The 26,970-nt window shown below is 41.3% G+C and overlaps 2 protein-coding genes across 8 annotated transcripts in view; one reads left to right on the forward strand and one right to left on the reverse strand.

The window, feature by feature from the left end:
- Window positions 1-3,946, reverse strand: part of GTF2H1 (general transcription factor IIH subunit 1) — a 51,475-nt gene extending 47,529 nt beyond the window's left edge. For both annotated transcript variants that reach the window (XM_008004912.3, XM_008004902.3), the window contains exon 1: window positions 3,475-3,946. The gene's annotated coding sequence lies outside the window, so the exon portion shown is untranslated. The remainder of the gene's footprint in view (window positions 1-3,474) is intronic.
- Window positions 3,947-3,951: 5 nt separating this feature from the next.
- HPS5 (HPS5 biogenesis of lysosomal organelles complex 2 subunit 2) overlaps window positions 3,952-26,970 on the forward strand; it is a 45,110-nt gene continuing 22,091 nt past the window's right edge. Inside the window, exons 1-9 of one of the 6 annotated variants that reach the window (XM_073017847.1) lie at window positions 3,952-4,047; window positions 8,622-8,778; window positions 14,617-14,727; window positions 15,188-15,252; window positions 15,726-15,918; window positions 17,611-17,744; window positions 20,313-20,525; window positions 21,162-21,233; window positions 25,949-26,037. In XM_073017847.1, the coding sequence (XP_072873948.1) occupies window positions 8,671-8,778; window positions 14,617-14,727; window positions 15,188-15,252; window positions 15,726-15,918; window positions 17,611-17,744; window positions 20,313-20,525; window positions 21,162-21,233; window positions 25,949-26,037 (985 nt within the window). In that variant the 5' untranslated portion in view covers window positions 3,952-4,047; window positions 8,622-8,670. Of the gene's footprint in view, window positions 4,271-8,621; window positions 8,779-12,151; window positions 12,234-14,616; window positions 14,728-15,187; window positions 15,253-15,725; window positions 15,919-17,610; window positions 17,745-20,312; window positions 20,526-21,161; window positions 21,234-25,948; window positions 26,038-26,970 lie in introns of those variants that run through there. The other 5 variants (XM_008004852.3, XM_008004861.3, XM_008004878.3 and 2 more) reach the window with 5 other exon arrangements.

The following is a 26,970-nucleotide window of genomic DNA, read 5'->3' on the forward strand; positions in this document are numbered from 1 at the left end:
AAAGACTATTTACTTTATGAAACAGTCTGTTATAAGACTTCTTTATTTAAATATCTTCTTTACTTAGCAAGATCTCTAGTCAAGGCATTAATTTATTTGCAGTTAAAAATGTATTTGTCTGAATCTAAATTCATATACCTTGCTCTGAGCCTTTGTACATTCTCTTCCTTTCCCATCAACTGGCTAACTTTCACTCATTTTTTTTTTCAGTCTATGTTAAGCTAAAGTTACCAGGCTAAAGTCTCCTATTATTTTCTTCATGGCACTTACTACAAAATAATTTTTAATGTAATTCTTTTAACGTATACATCTCCTGACAGATTTCAAGCTTCATAAGGGAGGGCAGAGGCCACATATATTGGGTTCTCTGTAACACAGCACTCAGTAATATAGTGTTTGGCCTATAGGAAGAGTCCAAGAAATATCAATGACATCATTTAAGATCTTGCTGTTAAAAGAATACAATCTTTTGGTAAGACATAAGACGAAACCTCTGCATATACATCCTTGTTTAAACTCCAAGAACCACTATAGTTCTCAATTCACAGATCAATGTATCATTTCTCATAGAGATTCTAATAACTGGATCTTGCACTTAAAAGGGAACAGTGATAGGGAAGAATTTGAACTGGCTGAACACAAACCTTTACATTACTGCACCTCTGCATTTCCATTACCTACACCCCCTTTTCCAATGTGCAAGAGATAAATGGAGGAGAGGAGACAGGGAGCAACAAGTGAAAGAGAAATCATCCTCTGAAAGGAGGATTACTAGAGAGCACTGTTACATCTGCCAGCATACAAAAATGGAGATTTGGAATGCCGCTTGCCATCAAGCAATCCAAAAGTATTTTAACAATTCAGCATTAAAGGGAATAACTTTGTAAGTATGCAAAGAGTGACCAAAATGTACTGTTTTAAGGATAATTTCACAGACAAGGAAGATATTAAGGAGAATAACTGATGTGGCAATTTTAGGACTGAGCACTTGCACATTTTACAGCAGTGCAGGGAAGAGGCAGGAGGAAAATGCGCCAGAGATGCATGACAGAGGAAAATATGCTCATATCTACTAATACTGCATGCTGACAAAAGCATATTACCAAAATTGAGAGAAGAGTAATCAGTTGGTAATCAAAGTGGTGAGAAGAGGAACTACTAGGTCAACGGCTGATACTGCCACCCTGAAAGCAGGAAAGAGACAGGAAGGGCGCAAAGACATCTCTATCAGCGGTATCCATAAGGCAGAGATAAATGGTAGCCAAAACGCTAGGAAAGCTCAAGGGATGCCAGAAAACATTCTGATGGTAGGGAATAAAATAGCATAGAGAAGCAGATTATCAGAGGGCAGGACACACGGTACCAGCAAGAAGTTACAAGCCTCGAGAGCAGTACACACAGGAAGCATTCACAATCGAGGACTGGTGCTGGTCCCTGGTAGCTGGCTTCACTACTTTTAACTGATTCCTCTCGCACACTGCACCAATTTTCCTAGTATTTTTCAAAAGACCTCTCTGAATTTGCTTTGTTTTTTCCCCCACATTTGTACCGCAATGTGCATTTAATATTACTTAGGAGACACTCAAACTTACCAATCTGCTGCATTGCTACAAGTCGGCTGAGTGGCCTGGTCAACATAGTGAAATCCCGTCTCTACTAAATATACAAAAATTAGCCAGGCGTGGTGGCATGCGCCTCGGTCCCAGCCACTCGGGAGGCAGAGGCAGGAGAAGCCCTTGAACCCAGGAGGTGGAGGCTGCAGTAAGCCGAGATCGCGCCATTGCACTCCAGCCTGGGCAACAAGGGCAAAACCCCGTCTCGGAAAAAAAAAAAAAAAAGTCGACTGAGTGAGGATAGCAGACTATCTCTTTTTTCTCCTTTCTGAATGAGGGGCTTAAGCCTACTAACAGGTACAAAGTTCTCTCCAGAGTCTAGTCCTTCTGTGAGCCAAAGGTCTGCTACTAGAGGTTACCTTCCCTGCGGTTGTGACCTCTCCATCTCAACTGCTCTAGTCTTTTTTTTTTTTTTGACAGGGAGTCTCCCTCTGTTGCCCAGGCTGGAGTGCAGTGACTCACTCGGCTCACTGCAAGCTCCGCCTCCCGGGTTCACGCCATTCTCCCGCCTCAGCCTCCGCAGTAGCTGGGACTACAGGGACCCGCCACCACGCCCGGCTAAATTGTTTTGTATTTTTAGTAGAGACGGGGTTTCGTGTTAGCCAGGATGGTCTCGATCTCCTGACCTCATGATCCGCCCGCCTTGGCCTCCCAAAGTGCTAGGATTACAGGCGTCAGCCACCGCGCCCGGCTGGTTTTGTCTTCTAAAAAATCTTAAGTTTGGCAACTTTGGCTTAATTACCTAAGTCCAGTTCAGTGGTTTTCAAACTGTGTTCCAAGAAGATGCCTCTAGGATATAGGCGAAGTGGAGTGGTGGGGCCTGGCTCTCTTAAACTTAGTTCCACCAGAGTATGTTGCTTTTTATATATTGGGTTCCAGGTAAAAATTCATGGGGAGAAATTGTTCCAATCCTTTAAAACGTTTGAAAATCACAAGCCTGGATATTGGTTTGTATGGAGTCAATACTCACTGCAAAGCATATTTCATTCAAACCACTGTTGTTTTTTTTTGTTTGTTTTTAAGACCTGGTCTTCGAATGGACGAAAGGTGTATTTTTTATACCTCCTTTCCCCGTCCCCATTTTACTGACGCTAAAAGGGGAGTTTAGGAGTCATTTGGGGCCAGGCACTGTGGCTCATGCCTATAATTCTAGCGCTTTCGGAGGTCTAGGCAGGAGAATCGCTTGAGCCCAGGAATTCGAGGTTACAGTGAGCTATTATCACGGCACTGCATTCCAGCCAGGACGACAGGGCAAGACCGTGTCTCTTACAAAAAAAAAAAAAAGAAAAAAGTCATCTCCTTATTCAATTTGGCCTTTGAGAACACTGGGGGATATACAAAACAATTATCTATATATCCAGGTTCTCACGGTCTATTTTTCATCATTTCACCACAATCAAATGACCAAAACTAGGAATGTGTGGACTGGCCCATGTGTTAAGAAGGTTTTTAAGAGAGGTAAGATTGACAGGTGGAAGCAAAAGGTGTGCAGACACCAAGGTGAGAGCTTTTCTCTTACAGAATCCCAGACTCAACAGCACATTTCCTGACGGGAAGGGCTTCTCTGTCTGGGAGAGGCCTCCACTTCATTCTCATAAGCCAAATCTGATCCTGGCTTTGGGTAAACCTGCTCTCAGTGGAAGAGCAGGCTTCCTTTAGACAAGTAGATTAGGGGTCGCCTCTTCCTCGCCTCGGGATAAGGGCAAACAAGACGGTAGGCTTGGGCGTTGGGAGGACGCCGACAGCGACGCTGGGAAAAGGGGTAGAATCCACGCCGTCCTGCGGCCCCCAGGCCTGTCAGCTCCTCACTCGCCCACCCACCCGCCCGCCCGCCCGCCCGCATTCTTCGGTCTAAACTTACCAGGTGGAAGCCACAACTCCAGACAGGAAGTAACTAACTGGGTTGGATCTGGTCGAGTTCCGCTGCGCTTCTTAGAGCCGCTGCTGAGAAGAAGCTGAAACCCAGCGGCTGCAGGAGTTGCCACCGCCTCTGCTACTGGGGGGTCTCGGCTCCATCGCTGGCTGCGAGGAGTCAGAGGGCACGTGACCGGAAGTAGCAAGGCGGGCCCTAGGCACGTGACTCAAGAGCGCGGCCGCCATGACACCTTCCGCTAGTTCCCTCCCTCCCCCACGGTTTCCCGCCTGTTTCGTTTCCTCTCTCCGGTCTCGAGCGGCGAAGGGTCCTGAGATCCTGGCTGGCTCAACCATTTGGCCTACAGCTCCTCTGGTTCCAGTCGGCGCCGTGTCTTCAGCCTGCAACGGCCCTCCGGCTCCAGGCCGTAGAGAGCGTAATCGCGACCGCGACCTAAGGGGGAGGGACTACGCGCAAGCAGGGGGCGTGACTCGTCACGTGATGAGGAAGTGCCGTTAGTAGCGTTGTCTCCGGTCCACGGCTCTCCTGGATGACGTCAGCAAGGAAGGGGAGGAACGGGAGGTGAGACTGAAGTGCATGTTCTGCTGTTAGTGGGCGGTGAATTCCCCGGCGCTAAGTCGGAAGCCGAGATCCGATCCACTGAGAGCTGCGAGGTACTGGCCTGGATGAGGTGGAGCTGGGTTGGGACCTCCGGGCTGCTGGTCTGTGAGCCTGGCTTTGAAAATTGGTTACTGGGTCTCCTCTCAAGAGATCTCAAGATATTAAAGTTACTGCTGTTAAAAAGGTAGTAGTTCCACTAGGCAAGGAACTTTTTGTGGGCAGGGATTGTATTTTGTTCATCCTTGTGTCTCTAGCGGTGTGTTCAGGTCCTGGAACATAGAAGGCACTCGAATGTTGAATGAATGAATGTATGAATGAGTCAGTCGCCATTTGTCTGTCTGAGGCAGAGAGTTGTTTTCTGATCATTTCTTCTTAGAAAGATCCCATTGTGACAATGAGACAGTCGGCAACTTCTCCTCATTTCTTCAATTTTTGCTCTCGTATTTCTTTCTTCTCTTTTCTTCCACGCACCTACTGGGGCAAAAGAGAACATATTTGCATTTGATGTGTGAGCAACAAACACTGAACTATTTTACGATAATGGGAAGATGATGAGATTTGGATTCAGGAGACGAGTATTCTAATCTCAGATATACCATTGATGAGCTCTGTGGTCCTTGGGCAAGCCAGTCTTCCAAAAGTTGTTTCATTTACTTTGGTTAAGCATTTGTCGTCAACTTGTATGTTCTTAGTTTTTGGTAGAGTCACTTCACAGAAGTAACATTTAAACTCAGCTTTGCAGAAAGATAGGGTTTTGGTAAATGGGGGAAGATTCCATAAACATCATGTTTTAAACCATGGAGGCACAGCAAGTTTATAGAATGAAAGAGAAAAAAAAGAGTTGAGTCCAATGTAGTTGGAGAATAGGAGAGAGGTTAAGATGGGAAATGAGACTGGAAAAAGAAGTAGGGAGGAGATAACAAGATTTTCAAGAAATAGAGCTATTGAAGGCTTGTACAGTATTAAGTACATACTTTTAAAACTTTATTGTGGAAAATTTCAAACGTAGACAAAAGTAGGATAATAAAATGAACCCTCATGTACACTTAATGCCACTTGGGCAATTATCAGCATTCTGCTGTTCCTGTTTATACTGTTTGTACATTTCTAGGTACTTTTTGTATCCATTGTTGCATTTGATTAATAGCAGCTTTCAATTTGAGCTCAGTTCTACTATATGTAGCTACTGGCTAAGAAGATTTTGTTTATGTAAACAATTTCTTTGGGTTTTAGTTGACCACTTGCTCTGTTGAATCAACGGTGTAACACGGCCACTTAAACACAACTAATACTATTTTAGGTTGTAATATAGAAACTTAGTGTCTAGATCCAGGAAGTTAGTGTTTCTACTCTATTCTGGGCTCATCCAACTGCTTAAGGAGTATTATGCTCAGCACTAGGCACCTCATTTTTAGACAAACTAAAGTACCTCTGTAGAAGGTTGACTGGACAGAGGGTTGGAAAATGTCACGTCAGGAGTGATGGAGGAACTGGGAATGTTAAATTTTTAGAAGACCTGATAAGACTTTTGAAATACAGAAGGATTGTTTTGGAAAGAGACAGCTCATTCCCTTCAACTATAGAAGCTACATACAAATAGGAATAATGGCAGAGCTATAAGTGATCAGGCTTCAGCACAGTATTAAAAAGAACCTTTTAACAGTGAGCCCTGTGGAGGACTGAAGTTGGCAGCTTCATGAGAGTGAGTGATTTCTTTCCATTGCTGTAAATGTTCGGGGATCTAGGGCAAAACTAATTTCTGAATTAGGTGGACATGTTCACTGAATTACCTGTGAACCTGTCTCCATGTTGAGAATTCTAGGAAGTAGGGCTCATGTGGGATCTCGAAGCTGGATACGCTTGGGTAAGAAGATCTGGAGGGGAAGCAGTCATTTCAGGGAGAGTAAACATAAATGCATAAAGTTAGAGTTGGTTTAACACTGTCATCCAGCAGCTTCTCTGAGAATTGGCATTGCTTATGCTGTTTTTATTGTCGGTTCTTATTTCTGTTACATTCTTTTTTTCTTTTCAGTAGAACTTACTAGGTGTGTTCCCCTCCCCACCCCACCCCCACCCCCATTATATTATAACTTCCAGGACATTCTCTTTTCACCGAGATTAAGGCAAAATGACCTATCTACTTTGGAGTTTCTTTCAAGATCACACGTAGAGGAGACACTATGATATTATCATTCCTTTCCATCTCTTGGATCCTGTACCATGGTTTTATCTTTTTCTTGTATTTTCAGTCCCTTTCGTTTTAGAGTCTACTTTTAGCTACTACCTACAAATCTGTTGAAGAGTCTCCCCAATAATAAAGTCCAGAGGGGTTTTCTCCTTTTCCACCGGACTTCTTGAGTAATTGAAATGTTTTATCCTCATTTTCATACCACCCACCCCTTTTCTCAAATCTTTGTTTTCTAGCGTCTAACCACCCACAGCACTTTACAGAAATTATGTGACCTCCCAATACCAAATTCTTCAGTTCCTTTCTGTTGCCTGCCAAGTTAAGTTCAGGCTCTTTGGTTTGAAATTCGAAGTGTTTTGTAACTTGGGCCCAAATTGTGATTCCAGCTTTGTCTTTCGTTATTCCGTTGCTTGTATCCTATGTTTCAATCAAAGACTAAATTTGTATGCTTCTAGTATATTCTGCATTTTTTTCTTCTCTATATATTTGCACGTTGCTGCCTTACCTGCTACCCTTTCCCTTTTCCTTGAGATAAAAGTGTAGTCAGCATCAGTACTACTTTCCTTAGAGAGTTTTCTTCGGTTCGCTGTAATTCAATGTGATCCCTCTGTCCTGTAAAGTTCTAACAAAGCAGTTTGCTTATGTTTCCCTCATAAGATGTGTGTGTGTGTGTGTGTGTGTGTGTGTGTGTGTGTGTGGTATTTGTCTTTTTCTCTCTATTATAAACTGACTGACTTCTGAAATTATTTTACTTGTCTTTTTTTTACCACTGTGCCTGATACTTTACTAGGTACTGAATGAAATGAATGAGTGAAAAGAATGAGGGAAGATTTTCTTAGATCAATAATTCTCAAATATTTTGAGTACAGGCATGTGAAAACTTTTTTTTTTTTTCCTGAACATCATTCTCCTTGCAGAGGTCAGGCTGTATTAGGAACAGTATTACTAGCAGAAAATCAGATTGTGTTATATGTGTGCAATAAAAAATATATATATATATTTTTTTTGAGACGGAGTCTTGCTGTGTGCCCCAGGCTGGAGTGCAGTGGCACGATCTCGGCTCACTGCAAGCTCCGCCTCCCGGGTTTACGCCATTCTCCTGCCTCAGCCTCCTGAGTAGCTGGGACTACAGGCGCCTGCCACCACGCCCGGCTAATTTTCTTGTATTTTTAGTAGAGACGGGGTTTCACTGTGTTAGCCAGGATGGTCTCGATCTCCTGACCTCGTGATCCGCCCGTCTCGGCCTCCCAAAGTGCTGGGATTACAGGCTTGAGCCACCGCGCCCGGCCAATAAAAAAAATATTATAGTCTTCGTTTTGCCACTAGAAAGTATGTTCTTTGAGGGTTAGAACTTTATCATATCTAGGACCTAGAATAATGGCTGGCACTTAGGTGGGTGCTCAGTACAAATCTGTTGAATAAATGAGTGATTGAATATATATGTTTCTGGGAAAAAAGTCAAAAACATAAAGTATGAACAAAAAACGAGAATATATAAACAGTTTATGAATTTTTCTGTTGTATTAATTTGTTTTCTAAATTTGGCAGGTAACAAGTGATTGAGAAAAGTTGTAATTTATGGGGAGAATTTTCTTTTCTTTTTTTCTTGAGATTGCTGCAATTGGACATAAAAGTGCATTTGAGAGTAGGTGAACACAAAAACTCTTGTGTTACTTTACAAAGTCCTCCCTGGTTATTTGGCATTTGTTACCTTGCATTCTTATCCCTGTTCTGTCCTATCTAGTCTCTTTTGTTGCAGCTCTTTACTTTTCTTTGTGCTCTATTTCCCTGTACCTTCTCACTTAGATCTGTTCATTCATTCACCTCACTTACTAAGCCCCTGCTAGGTTGGAGAGAGAAGTCTAGTGGCCTATTCCTATTAAGCACTGTTAAATTGTTAGCTGATAACTGTAGGGTTTGCTGATAACACTTAATAAGTTGAGACCTTTCTGGAAGATTGCATTTTAATGAAAGACTCCTAAAGACAGAAGATTTGCTACTCACAGAATTACAGCAGCAGGGTTACTGTTTTGCCTCAGAGGAGATAGGCCAATTTTCCTAAATCCTACTCTGCCTATTCTGCTTACTCACACTGTTAGATAATAGAGGGGGATAGGATTATGGAGGGCCTTGAGAATCTGTACCTGCTACTCTGGGAGTTTTAGAGTCGGGGAATGACACAATGTAAACACACTGTGGCATACAATGTTACCTGTATGTGTTTTCTTTCTAAGTACCTGTATAGTGGGGACTTTCTCATGTTTCATTATGTTCCCCACATATTTGTTAAATGCATGTTAAATGAATGGAGGGCTTCTTAAATTATATTTTTGTGGATTTTATTCAGGTAAGGAATACTGTATCTATCATTCAACAAGTTTCAGCTTTCTGGCTAAATGACTTTTGTGCCAGTGATACCAGAGTCCTACAGCCATGTTCTTGCAGAGTTTGAATCTCTGGATCCATTACTGTCAGCCCTGCGGCTGGACTCCAGTCGTCTAAAGGTGAATTTATTGATCCTTGTATCAGTTTCATTTTCATGTACTCTTTGTTACTGTGCCCCTACCCTCTAGTTCCTTAACGTTTTATGGAATCTTGGGTGTTCTTACCTGTCCTAGTCATACTTTCGTGGGGAGAAAAAAAGAAAATAAACTTTTTATCTGAGGAATGTGAGCCCCTTTAAATTATCAGGCCAAGGCTGGGTGTGGTGGCTCACACCTGTAATTCCAACACTTTGGGAGGCTGAGGTGGGAGAATCGCTTGAGGCAAGGAGTTCAAGACCAGCCTGGCCAACATGACAAAACTCTGTCTCTACTAAAAATACAAAAATTAGCTGGGCAAGGTGGCATGCGCCTGTAATCCTAGGTATTCGGGAGGCTGAGGCATGAGAATCACTTGAACTCAGGAGGTAGAGGTTGCAGTGAGCCAAGGTCATGCCACTGCACTGTAGCCTGGGCAACAAAGTGAGACTCTGTCTCAAAAAAAAAAAAAAAAATTGTCAGGCCCAGAGAAGCATTGGCGTGAAACAGTCTTTTATCACTCTTTTTTTTTTTTTGAGATGGAGTCTCGCTCTGTCACCCAGGTTAGAGTGTAGTGGCACGATCTTGACTCACTGTAAGCTCCGCCTCCTGGGTTCTCGCCATTCTCTTGCCTCAGCCTACCGAGTAACTGGGACTACAGGCACCCACCACCACGCCTGGATAATTTTTTGTATTTTTAGTAGAGACAGGGTTTCACCAGGTTAGCCAGGATGGTCTTGATCTCCTGACCTTGTGATCTGCCCGCCTTGGCCTCCCAAAGTGCTGGGATTACAGGTCTTATCACTCTTGTTTGAGCTAATTAATTACCTCTTGAAGCTACTTACTGTGTGGGCACTAGACTAACTGACACCAAGTAGTGATAAAATGCAGTATACCTTATACTTCAAAAGTGTATAGCCAATCACTAATCAATGTTATTGCTGTAAGCCAATGAGAATTCCTGACAAACAGCCTCTTCTGAGAACTTGAGTTTCTTGTTTTCCAGAGCATTCACCAAGGCAACTTGGAAGTGTGTCCTAGGCTGCAGTCCTCAAACTTGGCCCAGATAAACTCGATGTTAATTTGGCCTCAACTTCTTCCTTTTAGGTTGACATTTTACATAGAGGTATAATTTTCATAGCTCTTTCTTGATTTATTTTTTGAGCTATCTTTTGAATTCTAATTTACCGTCCCTGGAAACCATAATACTGACTTGCTTGATTTTCCCCTGTTAGTGTTGCTGTCTTCTCTCAGAAGCTAATGTATTTGATTGAAAATAAAATGGTATAAATGAGTATATCCCACAAAGACCAAGAGAAAACTGTCCCTTCACCCTCTGAAGGTTTGCTGAAAATCAACTAATACAAGTAAGATTAATAGGAGAAAAGGCATATAAAATCTTCTTTTCTTTTTTTTTTTTTTTCATTTGAAACAGGTTCTCTTTGTTGCCTGTGCCTGAGTGCAATGGGGAGATCCTAGCTCACTGTAACCTCAAACTTCTGGGTTCAAGTAATCCTCCTGCCTCATCCTCCTGAGTACCTGGGACTAAACATACTCGACACCATGCCAGGCTAATTTTAAAAAAGTTTTTGTAGAGATGGAGTCTTGCTATGTTGCCCAGGCTGGAGTACAGTGGTGAGACCATAGCTCATGATAGCATCTAACTCCTGGCCGCAAGCAATCCTGTGCCTTGGCCTTTGGCCTCCCCAAAGCACTGGGGTAACAGGAGTGAGCCACCATGCCTGGCTGTATGTACCCTCTTTCATAGGGAAGTGGGGATATGGAGAATGTAGATGATTGTTCTGAGTAGCAATAAATCCTTAGGGAGAATGAATAGACCTAGCAAGTGGGAGGCAGACATGGGAAGGTGAGGGATGGAGCTGCATAGGAACAATCAGGTAAAATCCCCCGGATGAACTCTTGGAGCTGCCTTCAGAAGAATAAATGAAAAGTCTATCTGGGCATGATGATCACTCCCAGTCTCTTCTCTAGTGGTTGATCTTTCCTGGTAATTTGATGAGATCCCTAGGGAAAGTGTTTAGGTCAATTGCATTTCTTTTGGAAGGAAGCTTTCCCTCCCTCCCTCCCTCCCTCCCTCCCTCCCTTCCTTCCTTCCTTCCTTCCTCCTTTCCTTTCCTTTCCTTTCCTTTCCTTTCCTTTCCTTTCCTTTCCTTTCCTTTCCTTTCCTTTCCTTTCCTTCCTTTCTTTCTTTCCTTTCTTTCCTTCCTTTCTTTCTTTCTTTTTTGAGATAGAATCTGACTCCCTTGCCCAGACTGGAGTGCAGTGGCATGATCTTGGCTCACTGCAACCTCTACTTCCTGGGTTCAAGTGAGTCTTGTGCCGCAGCCTCCCGAGTAGCTGGGATTACAGGCACCTGCCGCCATGCCCGGCTAATTTTTGTATTTTTAGTAGAGACGGAGTTTCACCATGTTGGCCAGGCTCGTCTCAAACTCCTGGCCTCAGACAATCCTCCTGCCTCCTCCCAAAGAGCTGGGATTACAGGCATGAGCCACTGAGCCTGTACCTTTTGGAAAGAGGCTTTCTTGGTCAGATAAGAAAATTCCTATGGAGGGAGTCCCTCTCTGTGCTTGGTGGAGAGGTGGAAACGAGACAAGGTTAAAGGGACTTTGATTTTGAGGCAACTTCTGACAACTGTCCGCATGTCAAAGCTCCATATTTTGGGGTATTGGTTGCTGAGCCCCAATAACCCCATTACATTTTGAATAACATGAATCATTGCAGTTATACTACGGTCATTCCAAAACAGGGAGTCTGGTGTAACCCTCATTTTAGGGAGCAAAGCAAAAGTTAGTTCGCTCTGGGCAGAATGTCGACCTAAGAGGAAGAAGCTGAGGCAAGTGCCCTGGCTTGGTGGTTCACACCTGTAATCCCAATAATTTAGGAGGCAGAAGTGGGAGGATTGCTTGAGCTCAGGAGTTTGAGACCAGCTTGGGCAACATGGCAAAATCCCATCTTTACAAAAAGTACAAAAATTAGCTGGAGATGGTGGTGGGCACCTGTGATCCCAGCTACTCAGAAGGCTGAGTTGGGAGGATTGCTTGAGCCGGGGAGGTTGAGGCTACAGTGAGCTGTGATCGCTCCACTGCATTCCAGCTTGGGTGATACAGCAAGACCCTATCTCAAAAGTAATTAAAAAAACCCAAAAAACAAAACAAACAAAGGCAAAAATAATATAAGCAGACAGTTTATTAGGGCCAAGCATGAGGATTACAACCTGGGAACATAGATAAAAGTTGTTTTAAATATACACTTTAATTAGCAGCAGTTACAAGTGGATTTTTTTTTTTTTTTTTTGAGATGGAATCGTGCTCTGTTGCCCAGGATGGAGTACAGTGGCACCATCTCAGCTCTCTGCAAACTCTGCCTCCTGGTTTCAAGTGATTCTCATGCCTCAGCCACCAGAGAGGCTAGGATTACAGGTGTGTACCACCATGCCTGGCTAATTTTTGAATTTTTAGTGGAGACGGGGTTTTGCCATATTGGCCAGGCTGTTCTCAAACACCTGGCCTCAAGTAATACGCCCGCCTCAGCCTCCCAACGTGCTGGGTGATTATTTTTTGAAACGGATGGTGGGGCAAGGGGTGGTGCAGTCTTACTGTGTTGCCCAAGCTGGAGTACAGTGGCTATTCACAGTCATCATAGCTGAGTCATAGCACACTGCAGTGCACTGTAGCCTTGAACTGGTGTCAGGCAGTCTTCTTGCCTCAGCCTCTCAAGTAACTGGGACTATAGGCGTGCACCACACCACATGGCCCGACTAATTTTTGTAAATTTCTTAGAGATAGGGTTTCATTATGTTGCTGTGACTGATCTCAAACTCCTGGGCTCAGGCAGTCCTTCAGCCTTGGCCTCCCAAAGTGCTGGAATTATAGGCATGAGCTATCGCACCAGGCCTTTTTTTTTGAAATGGCATCTAGCTCTGTCTCCAGACTGGAGTTCAGTGGTGCAATCTTGGCTCACTGCAACTCCGTCTCCTGGGTTCAGGTGATTCTACTGCCTCAGCCTCCCAAGTAGCTGGGATTAAAGGTGCACACTGCCACACCCAGCTAATTTTTGTACTTTTAGTAGAGATAGGGTTTCACCTTATTGGCCAGGATGGTCTCGATCTCCTAACTTCGTGACCCTCCTACCTCAGCCTCCCAAAGTGCTGGGATTACAGGCGTGAGCTGCTGCGCCTGGCCTGGATTTCTTAAAAATAAAAAATTTTAATTTAGGGCTGGGGTCTTATTCTGTTGCTTAGTCTGGTCTCGAACTTCTGACCTCCCAAAGTGTTGGGATTATAGGCGTGAGCCACCTTGTCCAGCCCAAGTGGATGTTTAAAGGAAAAGGAGGCAGATTCTGAGTTGTTTACCAATAACATATTAAAATAACAAAAACTATTGATTGGCTATACATTGTTCTTAGTATCACAGATTTCAGTGACATGAAGTTAACAGGCGAGACAGCTAGTCAGTGACAAAATGACTTTAAACAATTGTCCCCAGGCATGGGTGCCGAGATTGGGGGCATGACTGATATCTCATATTCATTTCTGTCTGGACCTGCATACTTCACATAGTTCAGACTGCCCTGAGCTATTTTTCTTTTCCCAATAGCTATGTGTTTTGATTGTCCTTGGAATTCAAAGAACTATGTACTTCCTTCAATCTCTGAGTTATTTTGATTAAACTCAGGAATGATGTGGTAAAAAACAAAGTTTCATAACCAGTACCAAAATAATTTCATTTTTATACTTTTGCTACTGCCCTAAAGGAAATACTAGCATCTGAGGAAAGGGAAAAATAGGAAGTGATAGACAAAATAATATGAGTAACAGTTTTGAGGCTTGACATCAGACATTTTTTCAGCTGCAAGTTACAGTATGGTGTAACATATTAATAGGAGCTTAAGTGGTAAAGATGTTTATAATCTCATAGGAGGTTAGTGTTCTGGGTTTAGTGTAGTGGCCCAATGATGTAACTGGCTCCCATTTTTCCCATTCTACCATTGTACATATGTTAGCTTTTAGTTGCATTTGCAATGTGTGTCCTGTCTCCAGTCTTACTGTTCTCATTAACATCTCAAGAAAGTGGGGGCAAAGGGCAAAGGCTTTCTACAGGCTCTGCCTCTTATCTGGAAAGGTAAAGCTTCCCTTCCTGAGAAGCCCTCAGCTGTGTTGGTCATATTAGCTAGAATTGAGTTACATGGCAACGCTTGGCAGCTAGGGAACTGGGAAGGTGAATATTTAGGTTTTCCAACTTCTGTAGTGAAAAGCAGCAAAATTGAAGAGGATTGGGAATGTCTCTTAGTCAACCAACTAATAACTTTGCCACAGGGTATTGGGCACAGCATGGCCACTGCATTCTCTAATGGAGTCTCACCTACCCTAAGACTTGCGGATGTTTTGTGGTGTTTGTACAGATCAGAAGTGATGTAAATGAATGAATGTTTAACATGGTTACTTTATCTTCTGGTCACTTCCTCGGTCTTCCATTGTTGTAGCTAGCATCGGAATGACCTAGCCAAATTACACAAAATATGAACAGTCTAACAGCCAGCTTTTGCCAAGGGAAAATTACTCACACGGTGGAGCCTATTCAGCCTTTGTGAGATTCGTTTAGAAGTTTAAAAACAAAATGTTCTTTCTTCAGTATTTTTTACTATTCTAGAATTAGAGAGTAAGTGTCATGTTGTGTCCATTTGGGCAGAGGGTAAAGTGAGGGAAGGAGCCTGATGCATAAATCCTCAGTATTTATTTTCAGTGGATAGTCTATTTGGTTAAGTAGCTGTGATCATCTCACACTTCTCTTTACATGTTTTTAGTGCACGAGCATAGCTGTGTCTCGGAAATGGTTGGCTTTGGGCAGTTCAGGAGGAGGACTCCATCTCATTCAGAAAGAAGGTTGGAAGCACAGGCTTTTTCTTTCACACAGGGTAAGATTAAGGGCAGCTCTGTCGTATACCATTTGGAGTCTCTTTCATAAATGCAAATTTTTCCAATATAAATAATCGTTTGGAATAAAAGAATGTAAAACGTGCCCTGGTGCGGTGGCTCACGCCTGTAATCCCAGCGTTTTGGGAGGCCAAGGCGGGTGGATTACCTGAGGTCAGGAGTTGGAGACCAGCCTGGCCAACATGGTGAAACCCTGTCTCTGCTAAAAATACAAAAATTAGCTGGGCGTCTTGGTGGGCACCTGCTACTTGGGAGGCGGAGGCCGGAGAATTGCTTGAACCCAGGAAGTGGAGGTTGCAGTGAGCCGAGATCGCATCATTGCACCCCAGCCTGGGCAACAGAGCGAGACTCAGTCTCAAAAAAAAAAAAAAAAATAAATAAATAAATAAATAATAATGTAAAACTTGAGATTTAAAAAATATTTTTTCTTTTGTGCTCTAGGAAGGTGCAATTTCTCAAGTTGCCTATTGTTTACATGATGATGATTATGTTGCTGTAGCTACCAGGTAAGAATCTGTTCTAAAACCGTCTGTCTTTTTTCAAATGCATTTTAATTTGACACATTTAATTATTTTATTTAATGTGTGTGTTAGGGTAACCAACCATCCTGGTTTGCCTAGGATTGTCCTAGTTTTAACGCTGAAATTCCTGTGTCTCGGGAAATCTCTCAGTACCCAGCAAATGAGAACGGACAGCTGGTCATCCGAGTGTTTGTAGAAAATGCTAATTTGAGGTTACGACATTTCAAAGGCCTTAAAAGAGAAAGGGAACAGAGATAATTTAGATCATTTAACTTCTCCTATTAAACTGGTTTGGTGACTAAAACAAGGAAATTAATATCTTGACTTTTTATAATACTTCCTCTTTTCTGAAGAATAAGAGTTACATATGTATTTAGTATAGTTGATACTGTGATGCAATTAAATTGTACCTTGTTCATCATTGCCAAAAGTTTGCCTCTGTGACTCAATTCTTGCAGTCAAGGTCTTGTAGTTGTTTGGGAATTAAATCAAGAGCGTCGTGGGAAACCAGAACAAATTTATGTGTCTTCAGAACACAAAGGCCGAAGAGTCACAGCTCTCTGTTGGGATACAGCTATTCTTAGAGTTTTTGTAGGTGATCATGCTGGGAAGGTTTCTGCCATCAAACTCAGTACTTCTAAACAAGCAAAGGTGAGAAGCAGTCCCATTCTTTGTGTATATAGTGAGATACAAGGTGTTGTCTTATAAAACTTCCAATTAAAGAATGTGATTTTTATCTACTATATTTCTTGGGAGACTAATCCAGAGTCCAGACTTGGAGATTTTGAGGAGACCTGTTTTTATATAGTACATATGGTAGCCTGTTATAGCTCAATGCTGTTACTGAATGGCTTTTGTGAGCTAACTTCAGTACTTTGCACGTTATCTATTGCAGTTCTTCCTGATTCACCTGCATGGCTCATTTAAAGCATTCTTTAGTATAAGGCTATTAAGAAAGAAAAGAAATCTATTTATTATTGGTGTGAATAAAATGACAGACATAGAAATGACACCAATTGCTCAGGCTCCTGATCTTCTCCGCTTCTTGTGTAGAAGAAACTCATAGGTCTAGGAATATTTTTTTATCAGGATGGATATAATTTATTTGGAATGGAATCTTGAAGACACCTTCGGGCTTTGCTCTGCTCTGCAGGTTCTCAGGCTTCCTGCTGCAGTTATTTCTGAGTAGAAGGGTTGAGACTCAGTTTACCCTAACAGAATGCTCCAGTCTGTCATTAAGACAGAGTAGACCAGCTTCTCTTTGTCCTGCTCCTCCGGGGCCATTACAGCAGAAGTAGAGGGATTTGTCTCGCATTGGCTTGTTTCTATTTAGGATCCTGGCAGAAAAGAAGGGCTCTAACTACTATTGGCTAAATTAATTTTATTTTATATTTTATTTTATTTTATTTTGAGACAGGTTCTTGCTCTGTCACTCAGGCTGAAGTACAGTGGTGAGATCATGGTTCACTGCACTCTTGATCGCCCGGGCTGAAGCAATCCTCCCACCCCAAACCTCCTGAGTAGCTGAGTCTACTGGCATGCACCACCACGCCTGGCTAATTTTTAAAAATTTTTTGTAGAGACAGGGTTTTGCCATGTTGCCCAGGCTGGTCTCGAACTCCTGGGCTCAAGCGATCCACTCACCTTGCCCTCCCAAAGTGTTGGGATTACAGGCATGAGCCACTGCACCTGGCTATTGGCTAAATTACTTTATTTTAATGAACACATCAGAATATTTTTCTGGTTTTTGCCATCATGACCGATCAAAGTTATCAATTGATTCTTAATATATTTTGGATCTAAAATATAGAAACCCTATACATAGTAAACGTACTTTGTCTTTTTCTCAAAGGGAGAAGTACTATCTACAGGTGAAAAATTCTCTCACGTACTCCAGAACTTTATTTAGTTAGAGACAGGTTCTTCCTCTGTTGCCCAGGCTGGAATATAGTAGCTCGATCAAAGCTCACTGCAGCTTCAAGCTCCTAGGCTCAAGCAATCCTTCTATCTCAGCCTCCCGGGTAGCTGGGATTATAGATCTGTGCTACCACGCCTGACTAACAAGTTCTAAAGCTTGCTTCATCTTTTTCATTCTAACCTCTAAGATTAGATGATCACAAACAGAGCCTTAAGAATTCCCTTCTGCAGTTAACGTACCAAATTATTTAATACAACTCTTAAGTGAGTGAAACTTCGATATCCTTACAAGCAAATTAAATTTTGGCTTATTTGAAAATTTTATTTTGCTATTCAAGTTATTTTCATTTACAAGGTAAAGTGGAAGAGATCACATGTATATGTTATGATTAAATAAACTTTATTTCTTTCTCACATTCCTTTTAGGCAGCTGCTGCTTTTGTGATGTTTCCTGTTCAGACCATAACAACAGTTGACTCCTGTGTTGTACAGTTAGATTATTTGGATGGAAGGCTACTTATATCTTCACTAACTCGATCCTTCTTGTGTGACACTGAGAGGTATATTGGCCATCCATTAGTCACCAGAAATGCAGACTTTTAGAAATGGGAGGAACTTAGAAGTTATCTACCCCAAGCCCCATCAATCAGTTATACAGATTTTTTTTTTTCTTTTCTTTTCTTTTTTGTTTTTTTGAGACAGGGTCTCACTCTGTCACTCAGGCTGGAGTGCAGTGGTGTGATCATGGCTCACTGCAGCCTTGACCTCCCCAGCTCAAGCGATCCTCCTACCTCAGCCTCTCAAGTAGCTGGGTCTACAGGCATATGCCACCATGCCCTGCTAATTTTTTGTATTTTGTTCAGAGACTGGGTTTTGTCATGTTACCCAGGCGGGTCTTGAACTCCTGGGCTCAAGTGATCTTCCTGCCTCAGCCTCCCAAAGTGCTTGGATTACAGGCAAGAACCACTGCCCTTGGCTATTACAGATGTTACGGAATCAGTTGTATGCAAGCTGATGTTAGAGAGCAGAGAGGAGGTAGAGGAGTCTAAGACAGTCCAGTGGGTGACTAAGACAAGTATTCCGTGAGCCCGTTGCTGGTGAGGCGTATTCTAAGTGCCATGAGAGAAGGCCAAAGGCCTGTTTTTATATGGGGAAGCAGGAAGGCTTCTTTGAGTTTTGTTGTTTTCAAGATTTGTTTTATTTTAATAGAATTTTACTAAAGGGTAAAATTGGATGAAGAATAAGAGCTTTACGAAGATAAGTGTTTCATCAAAATCTCAAGGGTAGATAGAGCCAGAGGTCCAATGAGTGGCAAAGGAGTGCATTAGAGGTAGCTGTGAAATACCAGAGCAGAATAGCAGACAGCTGAAAATGAGTATTATGCATCACTCTGCCAAAGTTCTCAGCCATTCTCACTGCAAGGAAATTTTCACTGGCCTTTCTTTTTTTCACTGGATGTGGCAGCTATCATATTTCTCAGGACCATCTCCTTTTGAAAATTTGTCATGGAGAGTTTTGAGCCTACACAAAAGAAGGGAGAATTGTGTAATCAACCCCCGTGTACCTATTTCATAACTAAAGTTGGATGATAGTAGCCTAGAACCTCTTGTAAAAATAACATGTTTAGATGTGCTTACTCTCTGTTAGCTAGAATTCAGTTTTTGGGAACATGGATAGTATAATAAAATATATACTTATGTTAAAAAATCTTTTTGTTTCAACCTATTTTCCCTCCCAACAAACAGTATATATATATATTTTTAAAAGCTGGGCCTCCTAGTGACTAGCCAAAGTGATAGGTATGACTTTGTTTCATGTAAATTTAGTGTTAAGGATTAACTAAGGTAGCATATGTGAAAATACTCAACTTTGGGCCTGTGACATATTATTTGAAAAATAATAGAAAGTAAGATTAATGAGGATACAAATGATAATGAATTGATTGCATTTTTCACTCAGCAAACATTTATTATAGTCCTCCAGATCCTTAGCACCATATTAGGTATCATAAAATATATAAAATAAGGAAGAAATATATTTTATTTCCCAAATAAGGAATATAAGTAATAAAACCACTACTTCCTGTACTGCTCTGTATACATTTCAAAGCACTCTTACACCAATGTTCTTAAAGTAAAGCAAATGTTATGTTTTATTCATAAAGCAAGTAACTACAGAAGTAGTTATTGAATTATCTGAGGTTATCTAGTAAATTCATGCTAGAGAGCATACTAGATCACTCTTCAATAAAAGAGATTGAGTTTATGGAACTCTACAATGTATTGAGTGCTTTCTGTAGGCCTGACACTGTGCTACACACTGGGAATCCAACCAAAGAGGAATAAGAAGTGTCCTTTGCCCTGAAAAGTCATGATTTGCTGTTTAAATAGACATAATTGCCATATATCATGTCATAAGTGCTATGAAAACAAAGCATAGGAAGCATGTAATTCCATATATGGGATTCAGGGAAAGTTTCTGAGGAGGAATGATGGAATCATGGAGGGTAAGTAACAGGAGTTTTTAGGAAGAGACATCTACCTCGTCATTATCACCTTCCATGTTCCCAGGCAGTGTACTGAGCTCTTTTATATATCTAACTCATGTAATCCTAAGGGAGCAGAATACTCCAAAGTGCAGAGTTTCAGAAGGACCTGGGTTTTTGAGGAAAAAGTAAATTTATTGGGTGTTTGTGGTGAGGAAGTGACTTGGAGACAGGGTTGGAGAACTAGATTAGGAGCTTCCATAGAGTGTCCAGAGAACATTTTACAAAGTGACTTTAGAAGCAATTAGTAGGGTTCAAGGATGTACGAAATAGTTCAGTAGCATTCACTTTTTAGATTTGAAAGGGGCCTTTACATTAATTCTGAGCCTCTTATTCTGTGGCTAATAAACTAAGTACTAATATGAAATGATTTGCTTCCTGTCACAGAAATAGCTAATGGCAAATCAGAGCCAGAACCCTATTTTGATCTTTCCAGTCTCTTGTTTTTTTCAGTATATTGCTATTATGAATGAAGGAGAAGGCATTGTGAGTGGAGTTATTATGCCCATGCTGATTTGTAGTGCCATTGCTTTTGCCTTTTTTTTGTAAGTAAATCTGCTTTCTCTTCCTTTCTGGATGTTAGAGAAAAGTTTTGGAAAATTGGAAACAAGGAAAGAGATGGAGAATATGGAGCTTGTTTCTTTCCTGGAAGATGTTCTGGGGGCCAGCAACCTCTGATATATTGTGCTCGCCCAGGCTCTAGGATGTGGGAAGTGAACTTTGATGGAGAAGTTATAAGTACACATCAGTTCAAGAAACTCCTCTCGTTGCCACCTCTCCCTGTGATTACTCTAAGGTAATGATTTGTATGGCTTGTTAGGATTGTTTGAAGAGCTTATATATAGAGGTTGGGTGAAAATCTCTGATATTGTGTAAGTGTTAAAGATTTTATTATACCTGGCCAGGCGCGGTGGCACACGCCTGTAATCCCAGCACTTTGGGAGGCTGAGGCCGGTGGATCACGAGGTCAGGAGATTGAGACCATCCTGGCTAACGGTGAAACCCCGTCTCTATTAAAAATACAAAAAAAAAAAAATTAGCTGGGCGTGGTGGTGCATGCCTGTAGTCCCAGTTACTCAGGAGGCTGAGTCAGGAGAATGACGTGAACCCAGGATGCGGAGCTTGCAATGAGCCGAGATCATGCCACTGCACCCAGCCTGGGCGACAGAACGAGACTCCGTCTCAAAAAAAAACAAAAAGATTTTATTACGTCTTTTCAGAGTGAAGTTGAATTTTTATTAAAAGATTCAGAAAAACCAAAGAAGTCTTTGAGAATTACCTTTCCTATGATTAGTGTGAGTTGAATAAGGGCAGATGTAGTTAGGCTGTTGAATTTGTTTTGGAGGCAAAAATTACCCTATATTGGGAAAAGTATAATTTTATGTTATACTTCTAACAGATAAACTCATTAACAGATGTATTTACTTTCTAGATCAGAACCTCAGTATGATCATACAGTTGGATCCTCCCAATCTTTGTCTTTCCCCAAACTCTTACATCTTAGGTAAGTTTCTACTTTTCTTTGATCTGGGGGGAAAAAAAGAATACTTAGCTTTTAATCTCTATTTCTTGTTCAGAAGTAGTTAGTTTTTTAAGGTTATTTTTGCACTAAATTATTTTTAGAAAGTTAGGAAATAATTATGTTACATGAAGTGTTCTGTATTTAAAAGGAATGCAAAGATCCTAGAAATACACTTCTCTTTCCAAGCCAATTGGAGAGTTTATAATTGCCAAGAAACTTCTAACAATTAGAGCTAAGATAGCTCTACTAACCTCTTCATAACCTCTCCTAGCTGGTGGGATGCTATAATGAAAGCAAGTCCCAGATCAAAATCTGCCACACAGATGTATGTCTTTTTAGCAAGCAGGCACAAAAAAAGTTGTAGAACTTGTTCTTGTATGCTTGGTGAAATTTCAGCTCTCTATCCTGTAGGTACTCTGACAAATAACTTGCATGAAAGATCTGCTGGAGGCAGTTTCAGCCGTATTCTAAAGTCAGAGTTCAGCCAGCCTTCTAGTTGGATTTGGTGCAAAGTCCAGCACAAAGTGCTGCCCTAAAAGTTGTTAACTGCTGGGCCTGCCAATTCTTACACCTTGTTCTGCAAGAGCAAGAGTGCCAGTGTATGATTTCCAGCCAATATCTTGAACTCATCAATAAAAAATTATTTCTGATATCCCTTAGGCTAGTTAATAAGATCTCTGATGCAAATTCAGCAAACGTTGTATGAAGTTGCTATTCATACAATACAATGTTGTACAATACAAAGTTGTACCATACAATGGTACACTGGAGTGCGAACACCTGATTCAGTTCTTTCAAAGGGTAACTAACCACTGTTTGTGATTTTTTAAAAGTAATTGAAATTTAACTGATTGCCTCTAAGGGTAAGGATAAAAACCAGCTTATGTATTTGTCATACTTCCTACACTGAAGTATTTAAAAGTGAATTATAAGGCTGGGTGTGGCTCATGCTTGTAATCCCAGCACTTTGGGAGACAGAGGCAGGCAGATCATCTGAGGTCAGGAGTTCGAGACTAGCCTATCAACATGGAGAAACCCTGTCTCTACTAAAAATACAAAATTAGCCCGGCATGGTGGCACGCTTCTGTAATCCCAGCTACTAGGGAGGCTGAGGCAGGAGAATCACTTGAACCTGGAAGGTGGAGGTTGCAGTGAGCCGAGATCGTGCCATTACACTCCAGCCTGGGCGCCGAGATCGTGCCATTACACTCCAGCCTGGGCTACGGAGCAAGACTCTGTCTCAAAAAAATAAAATTAAAAAGTGAATTATAGACATTATAACACTTTAGTAACTCCATAATTCTAATTCATCATGAAAGTTACTAGAGAAAGACATTTATTTGCCCATAATTAGATAAAGCATGCTAAAAACTCTTCCTTCTTTAGCATTCTTCCTTTATGGCACTTGTCATTTTTATGTATTATATAATATATAATTCATATATTACATATTATATATTTATATATAAATTTTATAATTTTATAATTATATACAATATAATTACGTTTATATATTATATTTACATGTTATAATTTTGTAATTACATATTAATTTATAACTACATATTAATTTTTATAATTACATATTATATTATTTGTTTATAATTACATATTAATATAATATGTTACAATTAATTTCAATTAATATAATAAATTACAATTAATATAGTTACATATTAATATAATATTTAATATAATATAATTACATATTAATATAGTATTTATACATGTCTTACCCTAGACAGTAAGCTCCATGAGGGCTTTATTTCTGTTTTGTTCACTATTATTTTTTCAATGCTTGGCCTAATGCCTGGCATGTGATAGATACTTAATAAATATTTGTTGACTATGATGTGATGTGCAGGGTGTTGGGAAGTCCCTTACCCAAGAGTATTTTTTTTTTTAGAGACAGAGTCTTGCTTTGCCACCCAGATTGGAGTGCAGTGGTGCGATCTCGGCTTACTGCAGCCTCCGCCTTCCAGGTTCTAGCAATTCTCCTGCCACAACCTCCCAGGTAGCTGGGACTCACAGGTGCACGCCACCACCCCTGGCTAATTTTTTATATTTTAGTAGAGACAGGGTTTTACCTTGTTGCTCAGGCTGGTCTCGAATTCCTGGGCTCAGGGAATCCACCTGCCTTGGCCTCCCAAAGTACCCAAGAGTATGTTTTCTAGTAGTCGGACCATAATACACTTAGCTCTCCTGGTAGAGTTACTCTTTTGACTGTAGCTATTTAAAGCTCCTGCTAACAGTCCCTACCATGGTAGACAAAACCTTTGATGATCTGACTCTGCCTGTTCCTCAGCTAAAGCAACAATTAATGCCGTTTTGAAACCTCTGCTGATTCCTCCAAGAGGCTTACATTAGACAGCCTGTTCCTGTGCATGTACTGTTGTCAAACCATATTCATTCCTTTATCATTGCCACTCTTACTGTATTATGAATATGCATCCCAGCATCAGATTGTCAACTCCTTTTCTATGGGCAGTGCTAGACACATAGAAAACTCTCAAATGATAGTGAATTCAGCAAAAAGTTGTTTCAAAAACATGAAGAGGAGGGCTTCTTTTCATTCCTGTTTGTTTATTTTTTTCATTTGTACACTGTGCCCTGTGGGACTTTTACTGTTGCAACCCATACATCCCAGAGGGGGCATCCTTATGCACTTTGTTTCCTTTCAGGCACATTGGTATTACTTTCTCGAACTTTAAAACAATCCTCTTAGGTTTGTGTCCCCATTTATTATCAGTGTAGGGATAAGGGGATGAGGAATGGATAAATTACAAGTATCAGCTTTTATCTAAGTTCCCGTCCCCAGCCCCCCATCTAATCTAGGTTGCAATTCCTAAGGAGTTTTCCAAGCTCAATGTCAGGTTCAGTATCAAAATTATGATCCTGTATCTCTTTCTCAGGGATCCTCTGGACCCCTTCCTTTTTTTTTCTCCTCTGACTCTTGAAGGCAGCCTTCTCAATTTGACTTTGGATTAAGATTCTGACCATTTCTTGCATTTTATGACAAAGATTACTATCGTGTAGGGATAGTGATCGGGTCTTTCATATTGACAAAATGTTTAACACTTACATGAGTACTCAACTCCTGTTAAAAATCAGTTAGTTTCATAGACACATGGAACCATTTTTAGTATTCTTGGAAACATAAAGGAAAAAGAAATATGGTCCCTGTTCTTAATATTGTAATTTATTGGAGAGGTGTGATTTATTTCTCCGAAAAGTTTAACAACAGTAAGAAGTAAGAGTTGTGACAGTGCAAGTACATGATTTAGTGCCATATGAGCAACAGTGTAAGAAATAGGTTGAGTGCAAGAAATAGGGTGAGTGCTGTGGGCTGTAAGGGAGGATTTCAGAGGGAAGTAGAACTTCTGATCCTTGAGAGGTGGCTAGATGAAGAACATTGTAAGTTGGAGAATGTCCTGACCAGCATTAGGAAGTGGAGTTTTTTTTTATATATCAGTGGTATATACCAGTGGTATATAAAAAATAGTAGCAGCCTTGAGAGAGTAAATAAAATATATGAGATAAATTTATGAGTAAGTATAGAAAAAGATGAGAGAGTGCCAGAGAACTGGAGAGAAAGAGAACCAAGAAAATGCAGTGTCCTAGAGCCCCAGGAGGTGGGGTTCAAGAAGCAGAGAACAGTTAGCCAGGTTGTCTTCTGCTTGGGGTTAAGAAAATGGGAAGTGATGAAGGGTTATTGGGTTTGGCAGTTTGGGAATCTGTGACTTTTGAGAATTCAGTTAAGTGGAATAGTTAGGATTCCAGATAATAGTGGGTAGGTTAGTGAAGATAAGTGGAGGAGGAAGTAGATTCTGTGTTACACAGGAAAAGAGTCCAGGTTTTGGAGCCAGACTATCCTTGGTGTAAATTCTGAGTCTTCTACATTTCGTGCTGAATGGCCTTTGGCATATTATTTTATCTCTCTGAGCCTTAGCTTTTTCTCTTTTTAATAAAATAAGAATGGTATATCTACCTTGATTGGCTTCTACAAAGTTAGGTAATATAGACAGAGCCTTTAATAAAGCTCCTGGAACATTGTTGACCAGGAGTTCTCAGCCTTTTGTTGCCCACATACAACTAACAACATCAAAATATTACTGTTCCCCTCCCCTCCCCTCCCTCCCTCCCCTCCCCTCTCCTTTCTTGACAGAGTCTTGCCCTATCACCCAGGCTGGAGTGCAGTGGCACAGTCTCGGCTCACTGCAACCTGCACCTCCTGGTTTCAAGTGATTCTCCTGCCTCAGCCTCCCAAGTAGCTGGGATTACAGGCACATGCCACCACGCCTGGCTAATTTTTGTGTTTTTAGTAGAGACAGGGTTTCACCATGTTGACCAGGCTAGTCTCAAACTCCTGACCTCAAGTGATCCACCCGCCTTGGCCTCCCAAAGTGCTGGGTCTACAGGTGAGAGCCACTGCACCCAGCTGACCCTTTTCTTTTTCTGGAAAATATCTAGTATATATGTCTGAATTTTCCCAGTTTGGTATCATTTTACGCTATTTATTAGTGGACTGTTGTTACAGACAGAAAGGAGTTGTTAGGACTCGATTAGATGGATCACTCTTGTGTTTTCTTTCTACAGTCTGATTTTACTTTAATAGCTAATGCAAGGATCTGAATTCAGGGAATTATAAACTTTTGTGTCCTAGCACCCTCGAATTCTCTTGACTTATTCTCTTGCAGTGAGCATTGTGTGCTGACTTGGACCGAAAGAGGAATTTACATTTTCCTTCCTCAGAATGTTCAAGTTCTTCTTTGGAGTGAAGTCAAAGGTAATTATATTTTTCTTTATGTAATTTTTAATCTCATGCTTATGAAAATTAGATTATTGTAGGAGCATTCTCTTGTAATTTAAGAAGTAGAAAAATAGGATTTTTTTTTTTTTTTTTGAGACAAAGTCTTGCTCTGTCACCCAGGCTGGAGCGTACTGGTGCGATCTTGGCTCACGGCAACCTCCGCCTCCTGGGTTCAAGTGATTCTCCTGCCTCAACCTCCTGAGTAGCTGGGATTACAGGCATGTACCACCACACCTGGCTAATTTTTGTACTTTTAGTAGAGAAGGAGTTTCGCCATGTTGGCCAGGCTGGTCTCGAACCCCTGACCTCAGGTGATCTGCCAGCCTTGGCCTCCTAAAGTTCTGGGATTACAAGCGTGTATGATTATAGGTGTGAGCTACTGCGTCCAGTCACGTTTCTTTTAAAGATGGACCGTAGATGTTTCCCATTGTAAGGTACTTCCTAAACATGCATTTGTGAATTTGTATTCAGCTATTTATTTTTTCATGAATAATTTTATTTATTTTTTAATTGACACATAATAATTGTACATATTTATGGGGTATATAGTGATGTTTCGATACATGCAGTGTATAGTGTACCCTGATCAGATCAGGGTGGTTAGCATATCTATCATCTTAGACATTTATTAGCTCTTTGTGTTGGGAACGTTCATTATTCTTCTAGCTCTTTGAAAACATACATTGTTGGCCGGGCGCGGTGGCTCAAGCCTGTAATCCCAGCACTTTGGGAGGCCGAGACAGGCGGATCACGAGGTCAGGAGATCGAGACCATCCTGGCTAACCCGGTGAAACCCTGTCTCTACTAAAAAAATACAAAAAAACTAGCCGGGCGAGATGGCAGGCGCCTGTAGTCCCAGCTACTCGGGAGGCTGAGGCGGGAGAATGGCGTGAACCCAAGAGGCGGAGC

The sequence above is a fragment of the Chlorocebus sabaeus genome, chromosome 1 (genome assembly GCF_047675955.1).
Source record: "Chlorocebus sabaeus isolate Y175 chromosome 1, mChlSab1.0.hap1, whole genome shotgun sequence".
NCBI classification, from domain to species: Eukaryota; Metazoa; Chordata; class Mammalia; order Primates; family Cercopithecidae; genus Chlorocebus; species Chlorocebus sabaeus.